General features: G+C 35.7%; 1 protein-coding gene across 1 annotated transcript in view; it reads left to right on the forward strand.

Moving 5' to 3' along the window:
- The window catches only part of DMD (dystrophin), a 2,124,834-nt gene that overhangs the window by 434,021 nt on the left and 1,675,589 nt on the right, over nt 1-15,224 (forward strand). Inside the window, 1 exon segment of the mRNA XM_047715765.1 lies at nt 6,973-7,091. Within this exon segment, the coding sequence (XP_047571721.1) occupies nt 6,973-7,091 (119 nt within the window).

The raw sequence follows: 15,224 nt of genomic DNA on the forward strand, positions 1-15,224 counted from the left end.
GGGCCTAAACAATAGAGCTAAAATGGTTCCAAATCTCATGTGGGTGGCTGTAGCAAAATTAATTACTATCATCCGATTAATAATGTGAAAAAGAAACTCTTCTCAGATACACACTTAGATAGCAAATACATAAGACCCTGTGTATTTTTTTATATTTCGGGATTAAAAGAGGCTCCGAACATCTTAGCAACCAAGGCAAAGAGCAGACCACAATTAATTCTATGACTCAGTGCTTAGAATATCAAAAGAAACAATTGCTGTGGAACAGCAGGGCAATTGCTTTAAAAGCACTGAAAGAGAGTTCTGTGGATCTTCGTAAAAAGATCTCATTGTGATACAGTGAACCAAATGTTCTTAACCGTATTCCATACACTGTTACATTTTCTAAGATAACAAAATAGTTGTTTGCTTTTTTCTTGTATAAAGAAGCTTAGTAAATGAATTATTAACAGATCAAGGAAAAGCAAAACAGCATGGGAAATACGTACATATAATGCAGTCGTTTATATTATATGTAACATAGAAATATATATGCTATGTATAATACATTCACTCTAAGGGATATCTGCTTTGGTTTTCCTGTTACCCATCTTTTTTATCCAACTCAATCCCCAGGGTCAAATACATTGCCTTATTAACTGTGTTTAAAATGCCACTGGACAGCATCTGTCCTGATTTTCAAAACAGCTTATCTTTTTCTGACTTTGATCTTTCTTTTCTTGACGAGTCTCCCATTTCCCTATGCCAGTCTTGTTTCTAGAAAAGTCCAGAATATAAATTTTCTTCGTGCTAAAGCTCAATCCAAGAACAAATGCTCTCTCAATAAGCAGCTTTGTCAGGTGTCTTGCTCCAGCTGGATTTAATTAACCCCATCCAGACTGAGTTTCCAGGTGAATGATTCAGCAACCTGATTTTCAAAAGGAGGCAAGCTCACACTCATTTGGCATGTTAAGCAGTGTTAACACGTTGTTTTTCCTAAGTATGACACGAAGAAAAATACTGCACAGCTTCAATACAGCCAGATGAGAAGGGATAGAGGCATTTATTCTGCATGATAAGTCAGTGCTGATTTATGCAGCCACATGCTTCACAGTAACGGCCTGAACATATTCATCTTGCTGTTCATGTACACGTTTGCAGATGAACAGAAATATCGAGGATCAGGTTAGACGGTCCTTGTTGGCTCTTCAGCATTTTCCTTTCAAGTGGAAGGCTTCAGTCCTGCCAGCATGTTCACACACTACGTTCGTTTGTTAATATTATATTTCATAATTGCTGAATATATTTGTAATACAGTAAACATTTTCAGATTGCCCTGCTGCAGCTGTCCCTGACCCACTCTTTCTCTCTCAGAATATCATTTATATCTTCTCTCCTGTCATATTGAATGAATCATCAGTAACTCCCATTTCATACATAACATAGTTACTTTTCAAGAGGTTTCTCACAGTTGATAATGCTCTTTCATGAATCATCTCCCTCTTCTTTTTGTCTTTGACAGATGTTCATATTGTTTATCTAAAGAAAAAAAATGCTTGGAACTTTCTGTTCCAAGGTGATTGTCCTTGGTACGCTTAGGAATGTCATGAGGTGTTCTGATTTCAATAATTGAGTGACTAAGCTCTATAGAACAATGGCATGCACTTATTATAGAGCATAGGGATTGACAAAGAATCTTGCCAAAGATTAGGGTATTGATGGCTTTATGTCTATTTAAGGCTAAATTTTATCTTAATATGTAGGAAATTAGAAGTATTATATTAAAGCACAAAGCTGACTACAGTACAGTTAAAAGGAAGCCAGATTCTACTTTTGTGGGAAAACTGAAGGATAATTGACTAGAAATCACTCAAAATATACAATAAGTTGCAATAAGTATGATGTTACAATTAAATTTTCTTCCTAATTCTTCATTTTAATTTATTACCATAGAGATAACATAGCATGTGGTTTAAAAAAAAAAAAAGTGAGACATGGGGAGGTGCAAAGGAAAAAAAAAACTGAATATGTCTTCATGACCCCAACCTTACCCCGTCACCATCCACTTGCTACAAATGCTTACTGTTGGCAACTTCTTTTATTCTTTCTCATGGTTTTCATAATTATGTATTTTTATTTCCTGATAATTGGTGTCTGGCAGTAGATGGATTTACTCCTTGATATGAAGCCCACAAATATTATCTCTTATCCCCATCTATTTCCTAATTTGATTACTATCATATAATCATTTCATTCTTTTTAAAAATTTCTTAAAGAATTTATTTGAGAGAGAGAGTGCGCACAGAGTGAGAAGCAGACTTCCTGTTGAGCAGAGAGGCTGATGCAGGGTTTGATCCCAGGACCCTGAGATGATCTGAGCCAAAGGCAGATGCTTGACTGACGGAGCTGCCCAGGCACCCCTGATCATTTCATTCTTGAAATTGTTGCCTGCTTTACTTTAAGTGGTCTTGGTGTACCTTGTTTCATCAGGTTTAGACAAGATCTGTTGACTACCATATATAACAGATGACAAATTATCACATATGTACTTCCTCCTCTTCTCTTCTCGCCACTTTCCATTTTGTTATTATAATATTCTTAGAAAATTTTCTTTGGAGTATAGCTGACATGCAATGTTACATTAGTTTCAGGTGTACAGCATAGTGGTTCAACAACTGTATACATTATGCTATGCCCAACACAAGTGGATCTACCATCTGTCACAATGCAATGCCATTACAGTATCATTGACTACATTCTCTCTGCTATGCCTTTTATTCCCTTGACTTATTCATTCCGTGACTGGAAGCCTGTATCTCTTATTCCCTTTCACCTATCCCATCCACCACCCTCCTGTCTTATAGTATTCTTGAATTGACAGTGTCTGTAACATTTATATATGTAGGTTATAGGTGTGTTTGGCATGAGTCTATAAGTTGAAAATGCATTACTGTTATTTCACAAATATAATTTACCTTAGAACAAAGTAATAGAAGTTAATGTTTATTAAGTTAATGATATTTTGTAGGCACTTTTCTAATTAAAATATTCCACCTGTTTTTCAGGACATAGATACTATAATTAGTCCCATTGCACATATTGGGAAACTGAGGCACAGACAGGGTGCATTATTTACCTTAGACTATTTGGTTAATATGTGGTAGAGCCAAGATTTGAATTTATAGAGGGCTCTGCTTATCTACTAGGCTATGTTGTCTTCTTCAACTTGTCTGTTTCCTCAAAAGACTGGTGAACTTTGGTTGGCATTCCTATTTATGGATTCAGATTTGGGTTAGCATGGGAAGATATGTAACTTTCTTTTGCAGTTGGTTAGTCTTACAATTCTTTTTTTTTTTTTTTAAAGATTTTATTTATTTATTTGACACAGAGAGATCACAAGTAGACAGAGAGGCAGGCAGGCAGAGAGAGAGAGAGGGAAGCAGGCTCCCTGCCAAGCAGAGAGCCCGATGCGGGACTCGATCCCAGGACCCTGGGATCATGACCTGAGCCGAAGGCAGTGGCTTAACCCACTGAGCCACCCAGGCGCCCCAAGTCTTACAATTCTTTATGCATTTGGAAGTCAGAGTCATTTAAAATGTTAATTAATGATAAATTTTAATGATTTAAAATGTTAATTTTAAGGCTAGAAGGGACCACAAAGGCCATTCAGCACATTTTCTTCTTTTTAAAATGAAAACACTGAAGCTCAAATAGATAATATGACTTAGATAGCTCCTCATCCAGGTGATTAGTTCATGGCCAAGAGGAGAAGGGCATAAAGGGAGAAGGGTTAGAATGAATAAGCAAATCTATTCTTTTGCATGCTATTGATTTAACCTTGTTGATTGTACTGCAGGTGAGAAAGCTAGTCTCCCACACTCTCCCACCTATAATCTTTCCCATTTCCCTTGCTGAGAGGTGTAAAAAAGAAGGTAAGGCAGAGGTTGCATAATGAAGTTAAAACTTCCCCAAATACAGACAAATGGATAAGGAAGATGTGGTTCATATACACCATGGAGTATTATGCCTCCATCAGAAAGGATGAATACCCAACTTTTGTAGCAACATGGACGGGACTGGAAGAGATTATGCTGAGTGAAATAAGTCAAGCAGAGAGAGTCAATTACCATATGGTTTCACTTATTTGTGGAGCATAACAAATAGCATAGAGGACATGGGGAGTTAGGAGAAGGGAGTTGGGGGAAATTGGAAGGGGCGGTGAACAATGAGAGACTATGGACTCTGAAAAACAATCTGAAGGGTTTGAAGAGGTTGGGGGGTGGGAGGTTGGGGGAACCAGGTAGTGGGTATTAGAGAGGGCACGGACTGCATGGAACACTGGGTGTGGTACAAAAACAATGAATACTGTTATGCTGAAAATAAATTAAAAAAAGAAAACTTCCCCAAATAGTCTAGAATTTAATTTGTATTTCTAATAGTCTTACCACTACTAGAGTCAGCTCCCAACTTATACATATTTTAGGTTCTAAAATACTGTTAGCTCTTCTGGGTAACTTGGAGTATAGAGGGCACATTATATTTCCTAAGAAGTAGACAAAATTCTGGTAAATTAATCAGGGTTGCTTCAAGTAAAGAAAAGGAAATGAGAGTCAAATGAGCAAGTTGTACCTTTATTTTCAGTTTTTGGAAAAACAACAGTTAAGACCATCCTTATAATTTCCTTACTTGCAGATCATGAGTTCTTTTTTTTTTTTTTTAAGATTTTATTTATTCATTTGACAGACAGAGATCACAAGTGGACAGAGAGGCAGGCAGAGAGAGGAAGGGAAGCAGGCTCCCTGCTGAGCAGAGAGCCCAACGCAGGGCTCCATCCCAGGACCCTGAGATCATGACCTGAGCCGAAGGCAGTGGCTTTAACCCACTGAGCCAGCCAAGCACGCCAATAGATCATGAGGTCTTAAGCAGGAGTCCATTGACAGACCCAATTGTCCTAAAATTCTGTGTAAGTTATGTGTAAAGATTTGGACAGCTTTGTGTATGGATAAAAGTTTTATAGTGCTCATCAGACTCTCAAAGGTATCTGTGATCCAGAAAAGGCAAAGAACCACCGGACTAATGGTTTTCAATGTTGTTGGGGTAAATTGTAATTCCTTAAACAGCCGCTGCCTCTCACAAACTCATCTTAGTTCCCCTTCCTTGGAACACTATCTCCTGCCCATTCTAGATACTGAAAATCTTTCAATGGAGCCAGGCCTGAGAGGTCTGACTGAACACATTCTGCTTTTTTTCTTCCATAAGAACTTTGATTTTTAAATATCCATACAACTCAGAATATTCTCAGAAACTTCTTAAATCTAAACCCAAACCACCATTTAAGGTACCCTTAAGCCTCAAAAAAATATTTCTTGACCTCTTCAAATTTTAGAAAACCTGGTATCTTATTATCTGTATTTTTCACATCTAGTATTTATTTTAACTTATGATGTGTGCATTTTTTCCTTATAAGGTTTTAAGTCTTTATAGGGTAAGAACTCCCTCTTGTTCTTCGTGTTTTCTCTATTATCAAGTAAAATGGTATTCATATATTATGTTTTCATCCATTCTCTGGTTGCATGTCAACAAAATTTATCTAGTCAACACATATTTCGTTAACAAATATTTATGGACCTTCTTCTGTGTGTGATGCTGGGTTTCTAGAAGTGAACAAAACAGGCGAAAAAATTATATATTCTGCATTCTAGTGGGGGAAACAGATATATAGACAAGATTAATTAAATATATAAAATATTAAATAGTAGTAAGTGGTGATGAGAAAGAAAGGGATAGGAAATGAGTACGTTGAAGGACTCACCAATAATACGACTTTCAAGGAAAGACACAAAGGAAGTGGAGGAGTGAGTCATGTCCATGTCTGAGGGAAGAGAATTCCAGGCAGAGAGAGCAGCACATGCAAACACAGAAGCTACTAGTCTGTTTGAGGAATATGAGGAGAGAAGCAAGGAATCAAATCTGAGGGTTAACAGGGAGCTAAACCATGTAGGGCCTTGTAGGTCACAGTTAAATCAGTGAATTTTACTCCCTGATAGCAGGGATTTGAGAAGAAATTTATGATGAAACATTTTTTTAAAAGATTTTATTTATTTATTTGACAGACAGAGGTCACAAGTAGGCAGAGAGGCAGGCAGAGAGGGAGAGAGGAGGAAGCAGGCTCGCCGCTGAGCAGAGAGCCCAATGCTGGGCTCGATCCCAGGACTGAAGGCAGTGGCTTAACCCACTGAGCCACCCAGGTGCCCCTATGATGAAACATTTTAACACATCACTCTGGCAGCTTTGCTGAGAATAGATTAATAAGAGCAAGGGTGGGAGTGGGGGAGCAGTTAGAAAGTTAATAAATTAAATCATCCATCCAAGATAAAATGGTGGTTTGGATGGAGGTGATGGCTGCAAGGGCAGTGAGAAGTGGTCAAATTCTGAATATATTTCCAAGTTAAGTGTTGTGTGAGAGTGAGAGTCATCAAGTTAGACTCCAATATTTCCATCTGAGCCACTGTGAATTTGAACTTGTCCTTGATCATTGAGGAAAGAAGAGCTATAAGAGAAGGAGGTGAGTTGGGGGAGTGTGATGGGACTGAATACCAGAAGCTCAGTTTTGGACACCTGAGTCTTGTGATGACTCTTAAGTGGAGACACTGAACAAGCGGATAAATCTAAAGTCCAGAGTTCAGGGAAGAGGTCTGGGCTAGGCTTATAAAATTGGAAGTTACCGGCAAATTGTTGGCATTCAAATTTCTGAGACTGGATGGCATCAATATATTTTTGTTGCTTGGCAAGGAAGAATAAATTCTCCCTTGTTTTCTTCAGGATTTTCAAGTAAAATTGTGACCTGTTAAATGAAAAGCATTGTTGAGGGGTCATGAAGAGTAACACTCAACGTGATGGACATGTGTTGTCAATTAAAAATCAGAAATAAAGTGAATCTCAGGAAATATTGTAAGTTGATTTATATTTGGTCTTTATGTGTGTGCATTTCAGGCCAGACCTGTTTGATTGGAATAGTGTGGTTGGCCAGCAGTCAGCTGCACAGCGACTGGAACATGCATTCAACGTTGCCAAATATCAATTAGGCATAGAGAAACTGCTTGATCCTGAAGGTTGGTACATTTCTGGACTATCACGGTTTTTTTTTTTTTTTTTTTTTTTTTTTTTTTTTTTTTTTTTAAAGATTTATTTATTTGACAGAGAGAGATCACAAGTAGGCAGAGAGGCAGGCAGAGAGAGAAGAGGAAGCAGGCTCCCTGCTGAGCAGAGAGCCCGATGTGGGGCTCGATCCCAGGACCCTGAGATCATGACCTGAGCCGAAGGCAGAGGCTTAACCCACTGAGCCACCCAGGTGCCCTATCACGGTTTTTTAGTATAGTTTAATATTTATTGTCTCAGATTTAACATTTCCTCAAACTAAGCACAGAAGAGATACTATGCATTATATATTTTTCTATACCCTGGGTGTATTTAAAATGTTCTTTCACCTTGCAACATATTATGAATTGCCCTATATGATTTTAGTTCTCAAAATACCATTATCCAAAACTAAAGTGTAAATTGAGAAAGAATTCCAAGGCTTTTGAATGTGTATGTCTCATGGATAAAGCATACTGCATTTGAAGTGCGTTGAATCCAAATAGTTATAAAAAAAGTTCATGTTTTGCTTACTCTACCAAAAGATTTGATAGACTAATCAGCTATAATTAATTAGCTACTCTTGCCAGTTTCATTCATATGCTCTATAAAAGGCAACATGGTTTACTGTTTAAATCAGGAAATCTATTCCTGGCACTGCTTCTGTTACATTTTGTCATTCTGGGGGACTTCCTCCATTGGACCGTTATTCATTTTCTGTTTCAGTTGACAAGCAGCACTGTATTTATATTTTTATTATATTACACTTAAGTAAATGTCATCATTATCTCTGGTGCTACATAACTACATACTTTCCAGACACGTGGGTTAGACGGATAATGATTCTTGACTTCTGTTTTTCTTCTAACCTATGAGGCACCTTTTTTGTTTGCCAACTTGTTTGAGCTTGCAAACTCTGTTCTCACTTTCTTGAGCCTTTCCCATACTCTAAAACCACAATTTGGAGAACCTGTGTCTGTGGAGCTGATATTTGGGTAGGGGTAGGTAACTAAATGGTTTTGGGAATATGGAATCAGTTCTAACTAAGGAGATTGAGTGGTGGTAATAGGTCTCCTCAGGAAAAGCTCAGAAATAACTCAGAGGATATTCTTTCAGGGGTGAATTTATCAACCACTAGAATCTAATCCTCTTTGATGCAGACCTGATTACCTCATCTTATTGACAGCAGATCCATATGGTGACAGTGGTGGGGGGGGCATAATTTTAAATTCAAAAGAGGATATATTAATCAAAATGAAAATTCAGTCATTTTAAATGAGATATTTAGCTATGATAAGAACCAGAATACTCACATGTAATTGACTGAAACATTGTTCTTAGTAAGCACATGTACTTGGGAAGGAAAATTATAATAGCACAAATGTATTTCTGAGGTTGAAATCAGATTAAGTTCATTAGAAATGTTTCTTCTGCTTTAAATAATGCATAATTTAGCACTGACTCCTGTAAACTCTTCGTGTTGCTTCAGTAGATGATAGGCATCCCTCCTGCCCTGGTTTAGCTCTAAGGAAGAAATTGTATCACTCAAGGAAGAAATCGTATCAATCATATTTCTTTGTTTTGCAGGATGGGAGAGGGTTGCCTCACTATTGACTCCCATAGTGATTTACATGTTTTTTCATACTCCATTGAGGTAGAGAAAGGCAGATGTAATGAAAATATAAACTCTGACCTGTAAGGGTAAGAGCCATAGTGTATAGATTTGAAGGATAAGTCTATTTAAATAGTGTTTTATTTTTCATTAAAACCATACATGGTAACCAATTCCCAATATTTGGGATATATGTTCTAGTTATTCTTGTATGTGCCCTATCCTTCATAAAATATGGTTTAAAATAGATCTTCATAAAATATGGTTTAAAATAGATCTTTTTCTTGTTAAGTGATAAAATGGCCAAAATGGCTTTTGTTCTTAAGTCTTCCTTTGAATCAGTGAAATAGGGACACCGAATAGGTGCCTGTAATCAGAAAAGGGCAGTTACATGAGTGATGTATTTTATATTGTATTTTGTATGTATTTTGTTTGTATTTTGATGTATTTTATAGCATAAAATAGCCTGATATACCCAATTCCGCACATTTTCCTAAATGGAAAGTATATATTGAAATGTACATCCTGTAGACCATTATAATATCTGAAACAACAATTCAAAATCAACCAAATATAATATGAAATGCAAGCTGATTAATAGAGAGCAAACCACTGGTTATGGTTTCATTTTGCCAGGAAAATCTTCAGTCTGAAAACCCTTTCTGTTCATTAGCTCGCTTCCAATTCAAAGAGTGTTCTGTCTCCTAAAATGGTTTATTACAGTTTATTTATGGCTGTCAGTAGGATAAGGATTCAACATAAATCTTATATTTTTAGGTATATGTCAGTTCCTGCCAATGTGTTAAGGGAATACCCAAATATGCATCTAGAAATTGTTCAGAATTTTTCTAGAGATGATATCAATGATAATTGAAAGAGAAAAATATTAACTACATCATAAGGATTTTTATTCACTGATTCATTAGTCACAAAAGAAAAGCATTTGTAAGAGTTTAAGACTTAGAACACTCTCTTCGATGTACCTAACATGGGCAATTTATGGACTTTTTTCATGCTCTGTATGGTAATTACCTTTGAGATGTTCGTATTTTTATTTAACCAGATATTGGTTCTTTAGCTTATGCATGATGATGTCAGCTGTTCTCCAAAGTGATTTTTATTTTGTATCTAATATGCTTTTTAGGAGGTTAATAAAACATTTTGCTTTATGTTTGGGAAGGTTTATATTTTGGGGGATTGAAGTGATATTTGGGTTAAGAAATACTTGCCAAAAATGTTTTTAGAATTTTAAACTTATGCTTTGCTGATTGGGTTGACTTATAAATTAAAAAGTCATTGAAATATAATTTGGAGGTTTTCATGTCTTGCATATATTGACTTTGGTATGCTTTGTTTGGCTTTAACTGGTGTTTTGAGGCCTACGGTTTGGTTTTAATAGGAATTGGCTTTTAAAATGAGTAGCTGTAAGCATTAGCATAAGCAATTTCAGGAGCTGTTTCTGCTGTGTTTAAATGTTAACATATGCAAAAATAAGTACTACTAGGGTAAAATTGTTTAATAATTTATGTGTCTTTTTGCTCATGGATATACAAGGTTTATCTCTTTTAAAATATATCTTATTGTGAATTAGGCGATTCATTTTCTATCACGATTACCCTGTAAGACATGCTTACTACCTGCATTATGGGTTTTATATACCCACAATTATTGTTTGCTTCCTTGAGTTTCAAGAAATTAGTTTGTTTGCCAATACACACAGCACTTTCTGCATTAAGAGAATGCTTTGTCAGCTTTTTCATGTAAGTAACAAAGTGAAGATATTCTTTTTAAAGGAATAAAAAAAAATCGGGGATAAAAGTTGTGCTGGTTTTAGATATCTTTTGCATGTTACTATTATAAACCATTTCCTTTTGGGATATGCAGTGTGATGTGGAAATGCCCTCACTTATTTACCGGGGTAACTTCAGAATGAAAAAAAAGAATGACGGGAGTCAAATTTGAGGAACACTATGGCTTGGGAGAAACATTTGTAACCTCAAAATGACATTTACAAGCCAATTAGTTTGGTTTTAATTCACTTCATTTTAACTTCATGAGGATGATGACAGATTGTATTTTCTGCTTGGCTAATCCCTGCATCCCTCTTCAGTTGTTTTTAGAGTCTGCTTTTCCAAGAATAAGCTCTGCCTTGTGGAAAGTTATACTCTTGAAATGAATGGTTTCAGATTTAACTTTGTATCCATGCAGTTTATTAGCCTTTAAAAAATCCAAGGGAATATAGGTGGCATTTGCCGTAAAAGAGAAGAATGCTTTTAAGGCCTCTCTTTTGGGTATCAGTGGTTTGAGCAAGCAGTGTTTTTTTCTTTCCTCTTTGTTCCAACCCTCATATTTTGATTCCCTAACAACAAGAAATATTAGTAAGTAGTTTACACTACATTAAGACTGAAAGAGGAAGTCCATATCACCTCAGAAAGGTGTTGTTAACTTAAATAACTGGAACTTTTTATGGACATGCATACTCATTTCATATCACTTGGACTTTTTTTTTTCTAGTACCCACTATAGAATACCTTTTTATCTCAGAAAATGTAATGAGTTTGGAGTATATATTGGTATTCCCTATGTATATGATTTCACCTAGAAATTTTTATTTTAAGTACCTCAGATTCTTTAGAACCAAACTCTCTGCAGTGTAAAATGTTCCTTTTTCCATATATTAAAAAAAAGTGTTTTAGTAGAACATGGGTAAAAAATGGCCATTGCCTTTTTGATAAGAAAGTAACCTGTACAAAATATGTTGCTTTGTGCCTTTTTTTTTTTAAAGATTTTATTTGTTTATTTGTCATAGAGAGAGAAGTGAGAGCAAGCACAGGCAGACAGAGTGGCAGGCAGAGGCAGAGGGAGAAGCAGGCTCCCTGCCAAGCAAGGAGCCCGATGTGGGACTTGATCCCAGGACGCTGGGATCATGACCTGAGCCAAAGGCAGCCACCTAACCAACTGAGCCACCCAGTTGTCCCGCTTTGTGCCTTTTTAAAATTGATTTATATCATTATCTCTGGCAGAGAGACTTTTGAGATACCATAAGTTGTTACTATCTAAAACTAAATCCTGAATATCTTTGAAGAACATTTTTTAGTCTAGTTATTCTGTTATGGAAAATGGAAAGTATCATCTTCTGCTTATGCAGATATGATAATAGCAAAATAATGTTCCTATTATGTCAGCAGGAGACCACGTTTTCCAAGATTTCTTTTCTAAAGAAACATTAAAATTTGATTATTAAAACCAAATTATATAATTTAATAGCATTAAATGTAATAATAATGAAACTATTTCCTTAATTTTGAACTTCAGTGGATTGCAGTTGAAATAAGCAAATTAGAAATGGCCTTGTATTAGCGAAAGAATGGGGTACATTTAGTGTTGCCATCTCATTTACTTAATGTATACTGAGTACAACCTTTTAGCAAAGGAATTTGGGAAACTCTGTTAAATAATTTAAATGTATACTTTCATTAGCGTTGCTTAGAACAAAGACTAGCGTTGGTATCTACTGAGGCTTTAGGAAAGCTGAAGGCCAATGCAAAAGTCCAGAGAAATGTGATTACCATATTCCTAGCCTGCATATCATTAGAATAACCTACTTATTAGGAGGATATCCTTGACTATTTTTAGGTTTTACCCTGGACCTTACTCTTTTTGGCGCAACTTGTCTTTTCCATGGGCAGATGCATTGCATAACTAGCCTTGACAATCCAGTGCCACTTTAATACATTTCAGTTGAAGATGACTTTACTGGAGTATCTGGAGGCATCCTTAGTTTTTATCACTGCTACTGTAGAAAAAGAATTTTTAAGGGACAATGAGGCACTACTTTGTGCATGGAATAATACATAGCAAAATACATAAGTAAATGGAAACTTTCTACATGGGTGAAAGGTCATCACTAATAGTATACAAATATTATATTAACATAGAAATGAGGATGCAGGTGTTATATTAACATTGTGATACAGTTGGTTATATTAACATTAAGATTTTATTGTTGGAATCTCTTATTTCCTGATGGAAAACCTTTAAATTGCTTGTCGCAACAGAAATCCAAAACAAATAAATATGTTAACATTTCCAGTAGCCTGAAAAGTTAACAATGGCATGTTGGGGGTTGGGGCAGAGAGAGAGAGAGAGAATGAATGTGAATTTAGTTTCTTTTTGATATAGTGTCTTCTACATTATTCTCAGTTCAGATAGCATAGAATACTGAATATTTTCAGGGCAATTTAAACAAATCTGTAGTAAATTGATGTGTTTTTTGTTCTGTTGATTCATTTCAGTCATTTGGATGACTGAAATAATTTGATATAACTGTCCCAAGTTCACCCACTTAGGCAACATGGAGACCTCCAAAACATTAAAAACAATATCTGTGTGTGCACATGGCCTGAATTTACCCTTTATACCAGATTATTTAGCATCTTGTACTAATCTCTCATGTCCTTTTTTGTTTTTTTTTTGTTTTTTTGTTTTTTAAAGATTTTATTCATTTATTTGACAGAGAGAGAGATCACAAGTAGGCAGAGAGGCAGGCAGAGAGAGAAGGGGAAGCAGGCTCCCTGCTGAGCAGAGAGCCCGATGCGGGGCTCGATCCCAGGCTCCTGAGATCATGACCTGAGCTGAAGGCAGAGGCTTAACCCACTGAGCCACCCAGGCGCCCCCTCTCATGTCCTTTTATCACAATTTTTACTTCTGGAAAACAGCCGATTTATATTTTTTCTCTCTCATAGGAGTTGATTTGTTAAAATGAATATTATTCGTTGTTATAGTTAAGTAATGTAGTTTCTCACTTGATTGTGGAGTTTAAATTATGAAGTATAATCTAACATGTAATTTAAGATTTGCATTGTGTTTGAGTTTCTATACCAAATTTGTTCAGAAGCATTTAAGTATAATCCTTGCCTACATAACTGGGAATTTCTTTGCAGTTATTTTACCTGGGTGTTTTCTATCTAAGTGGGAGAACATAACATCTTAGGTCTATATAGTCACAATAAATTATGTTGAATGACGGATAGGACATCAGTAAATTGTTTAAACAACTGGGAAATGCATCTACCACACTCCAATGCTGAATGATACACAATAGATTTTTGTGAATGGTGTCCCTAGATCCCTAAGAGTCCTATAGACTGTTAAGGAAAATGTATTAGACAAATAATTTGTTGCTTCTTTGTTACCGATTTAATCAAACTCAGCTCTGAATTATTAAATGAGATATTAGTAAGTGTTCTATAGTTGATATCTGCATTTCTTATGTGTCACAGAGGCGTGTGGTCTTAATCAAAAGCATTTTAAATATTTAGTGACAGAAAATGAGGATAAAATGGCATAAATAGTTTCAAAATTTCTGAGGTTTTTATTAAATCAGTGATAATGTTTGAAAGTAAAGCATATGTTGCTTATAGCTGGAACATTTTGGTTCATTTCACTGTCTTCAAAGTAGAATTAACTATGTTTGATAAAGATTATAGAAGATATCTGAGAATTTGCATATCTGAAAGCCTTAAAACTCAGTATGAGGAAAAGAGATTATAAGGTTAATACATATATTTCCCAATTAAGTAATTTCCCCATATAGAAATTCATGGGCCATTTAATAGCTGAATTATGAAATAAAAGATGAGAATGTATTAGTTTAGAAAAATATTTGGGTAAAATAATAATGAATTGGGACCGTGGTTGATTCTACTTAGTTCTTATAACAGCATGGTCATCCTTGTAAAAGTGACCAGAGGCTTTATAGTACTCTTATGATTATACTTAAAAATAATTAAACTAATAATTAAGATAATAAGATACTCTTTGATTTATTGTCTTATAACAAATTCTGGGGGTTAGTGGATCATATGCTGTCCACTGCAGAGATGAGCAAATTGTTACAGCTACTAAGTGCTTGGGAATGCATGTATTATTAAAATATCACATGGTGATTGAAACCCAGTGTCTTTACTTTTCAGAAATAATCAGCTGTTCTGTAGTATCATTCTTGTGAGTTTTTTTTTCTCAATATTGCCGAATAAACTTGCCTCAGACTGAAGCATGGACACCCTGAAAAAGGGTTTTCTAATTTATCACCAGTGATATAAACTCAAATATGTAAAGTTGCTTTTGGTAAAATAAAACTAATATTTGAGTGGGTAACCATGTTGTAGGAGCCTCACATATTTATCCTTTTTTTTTTTTTTTTTTTTTTACACAATAATTCCAGGGTAGTTAATCCTTATGGGAAGACTGAATCTTAGGAAGCTTTTCTAAACCCAAGATCACATAGCCAACAGAGAGATGAGCTAGAATCAAATTCAGGTTTATCTCTTCTCTGAGTCCATGCTATTTCCAACAGGAGTGCCCAATAAAATCTCGTGGCATAGTTTATGAAAACACTGAGGTTAGAGCAGAGATTCTGATTTCATTGGTCTCTGATGGGTCCATCACATCAGCAATTCTTAAGAACTCATCAGGTGAGACCATCATACAGCTA

The sequence above is a fragment of the Lutra lutra genome, chromosome X (genome assembly GCF_902655055.1).
Source record: "Lutra lutra chromosome X, mLutLut1.2, whole genome shotgun sequence".
Classification (NCBI taxonomy): Eukaryota; Metazoa; Chordata; class Mammalia; order Carnivora; family Mustelidae; genus Lutra; species Lutra lutra.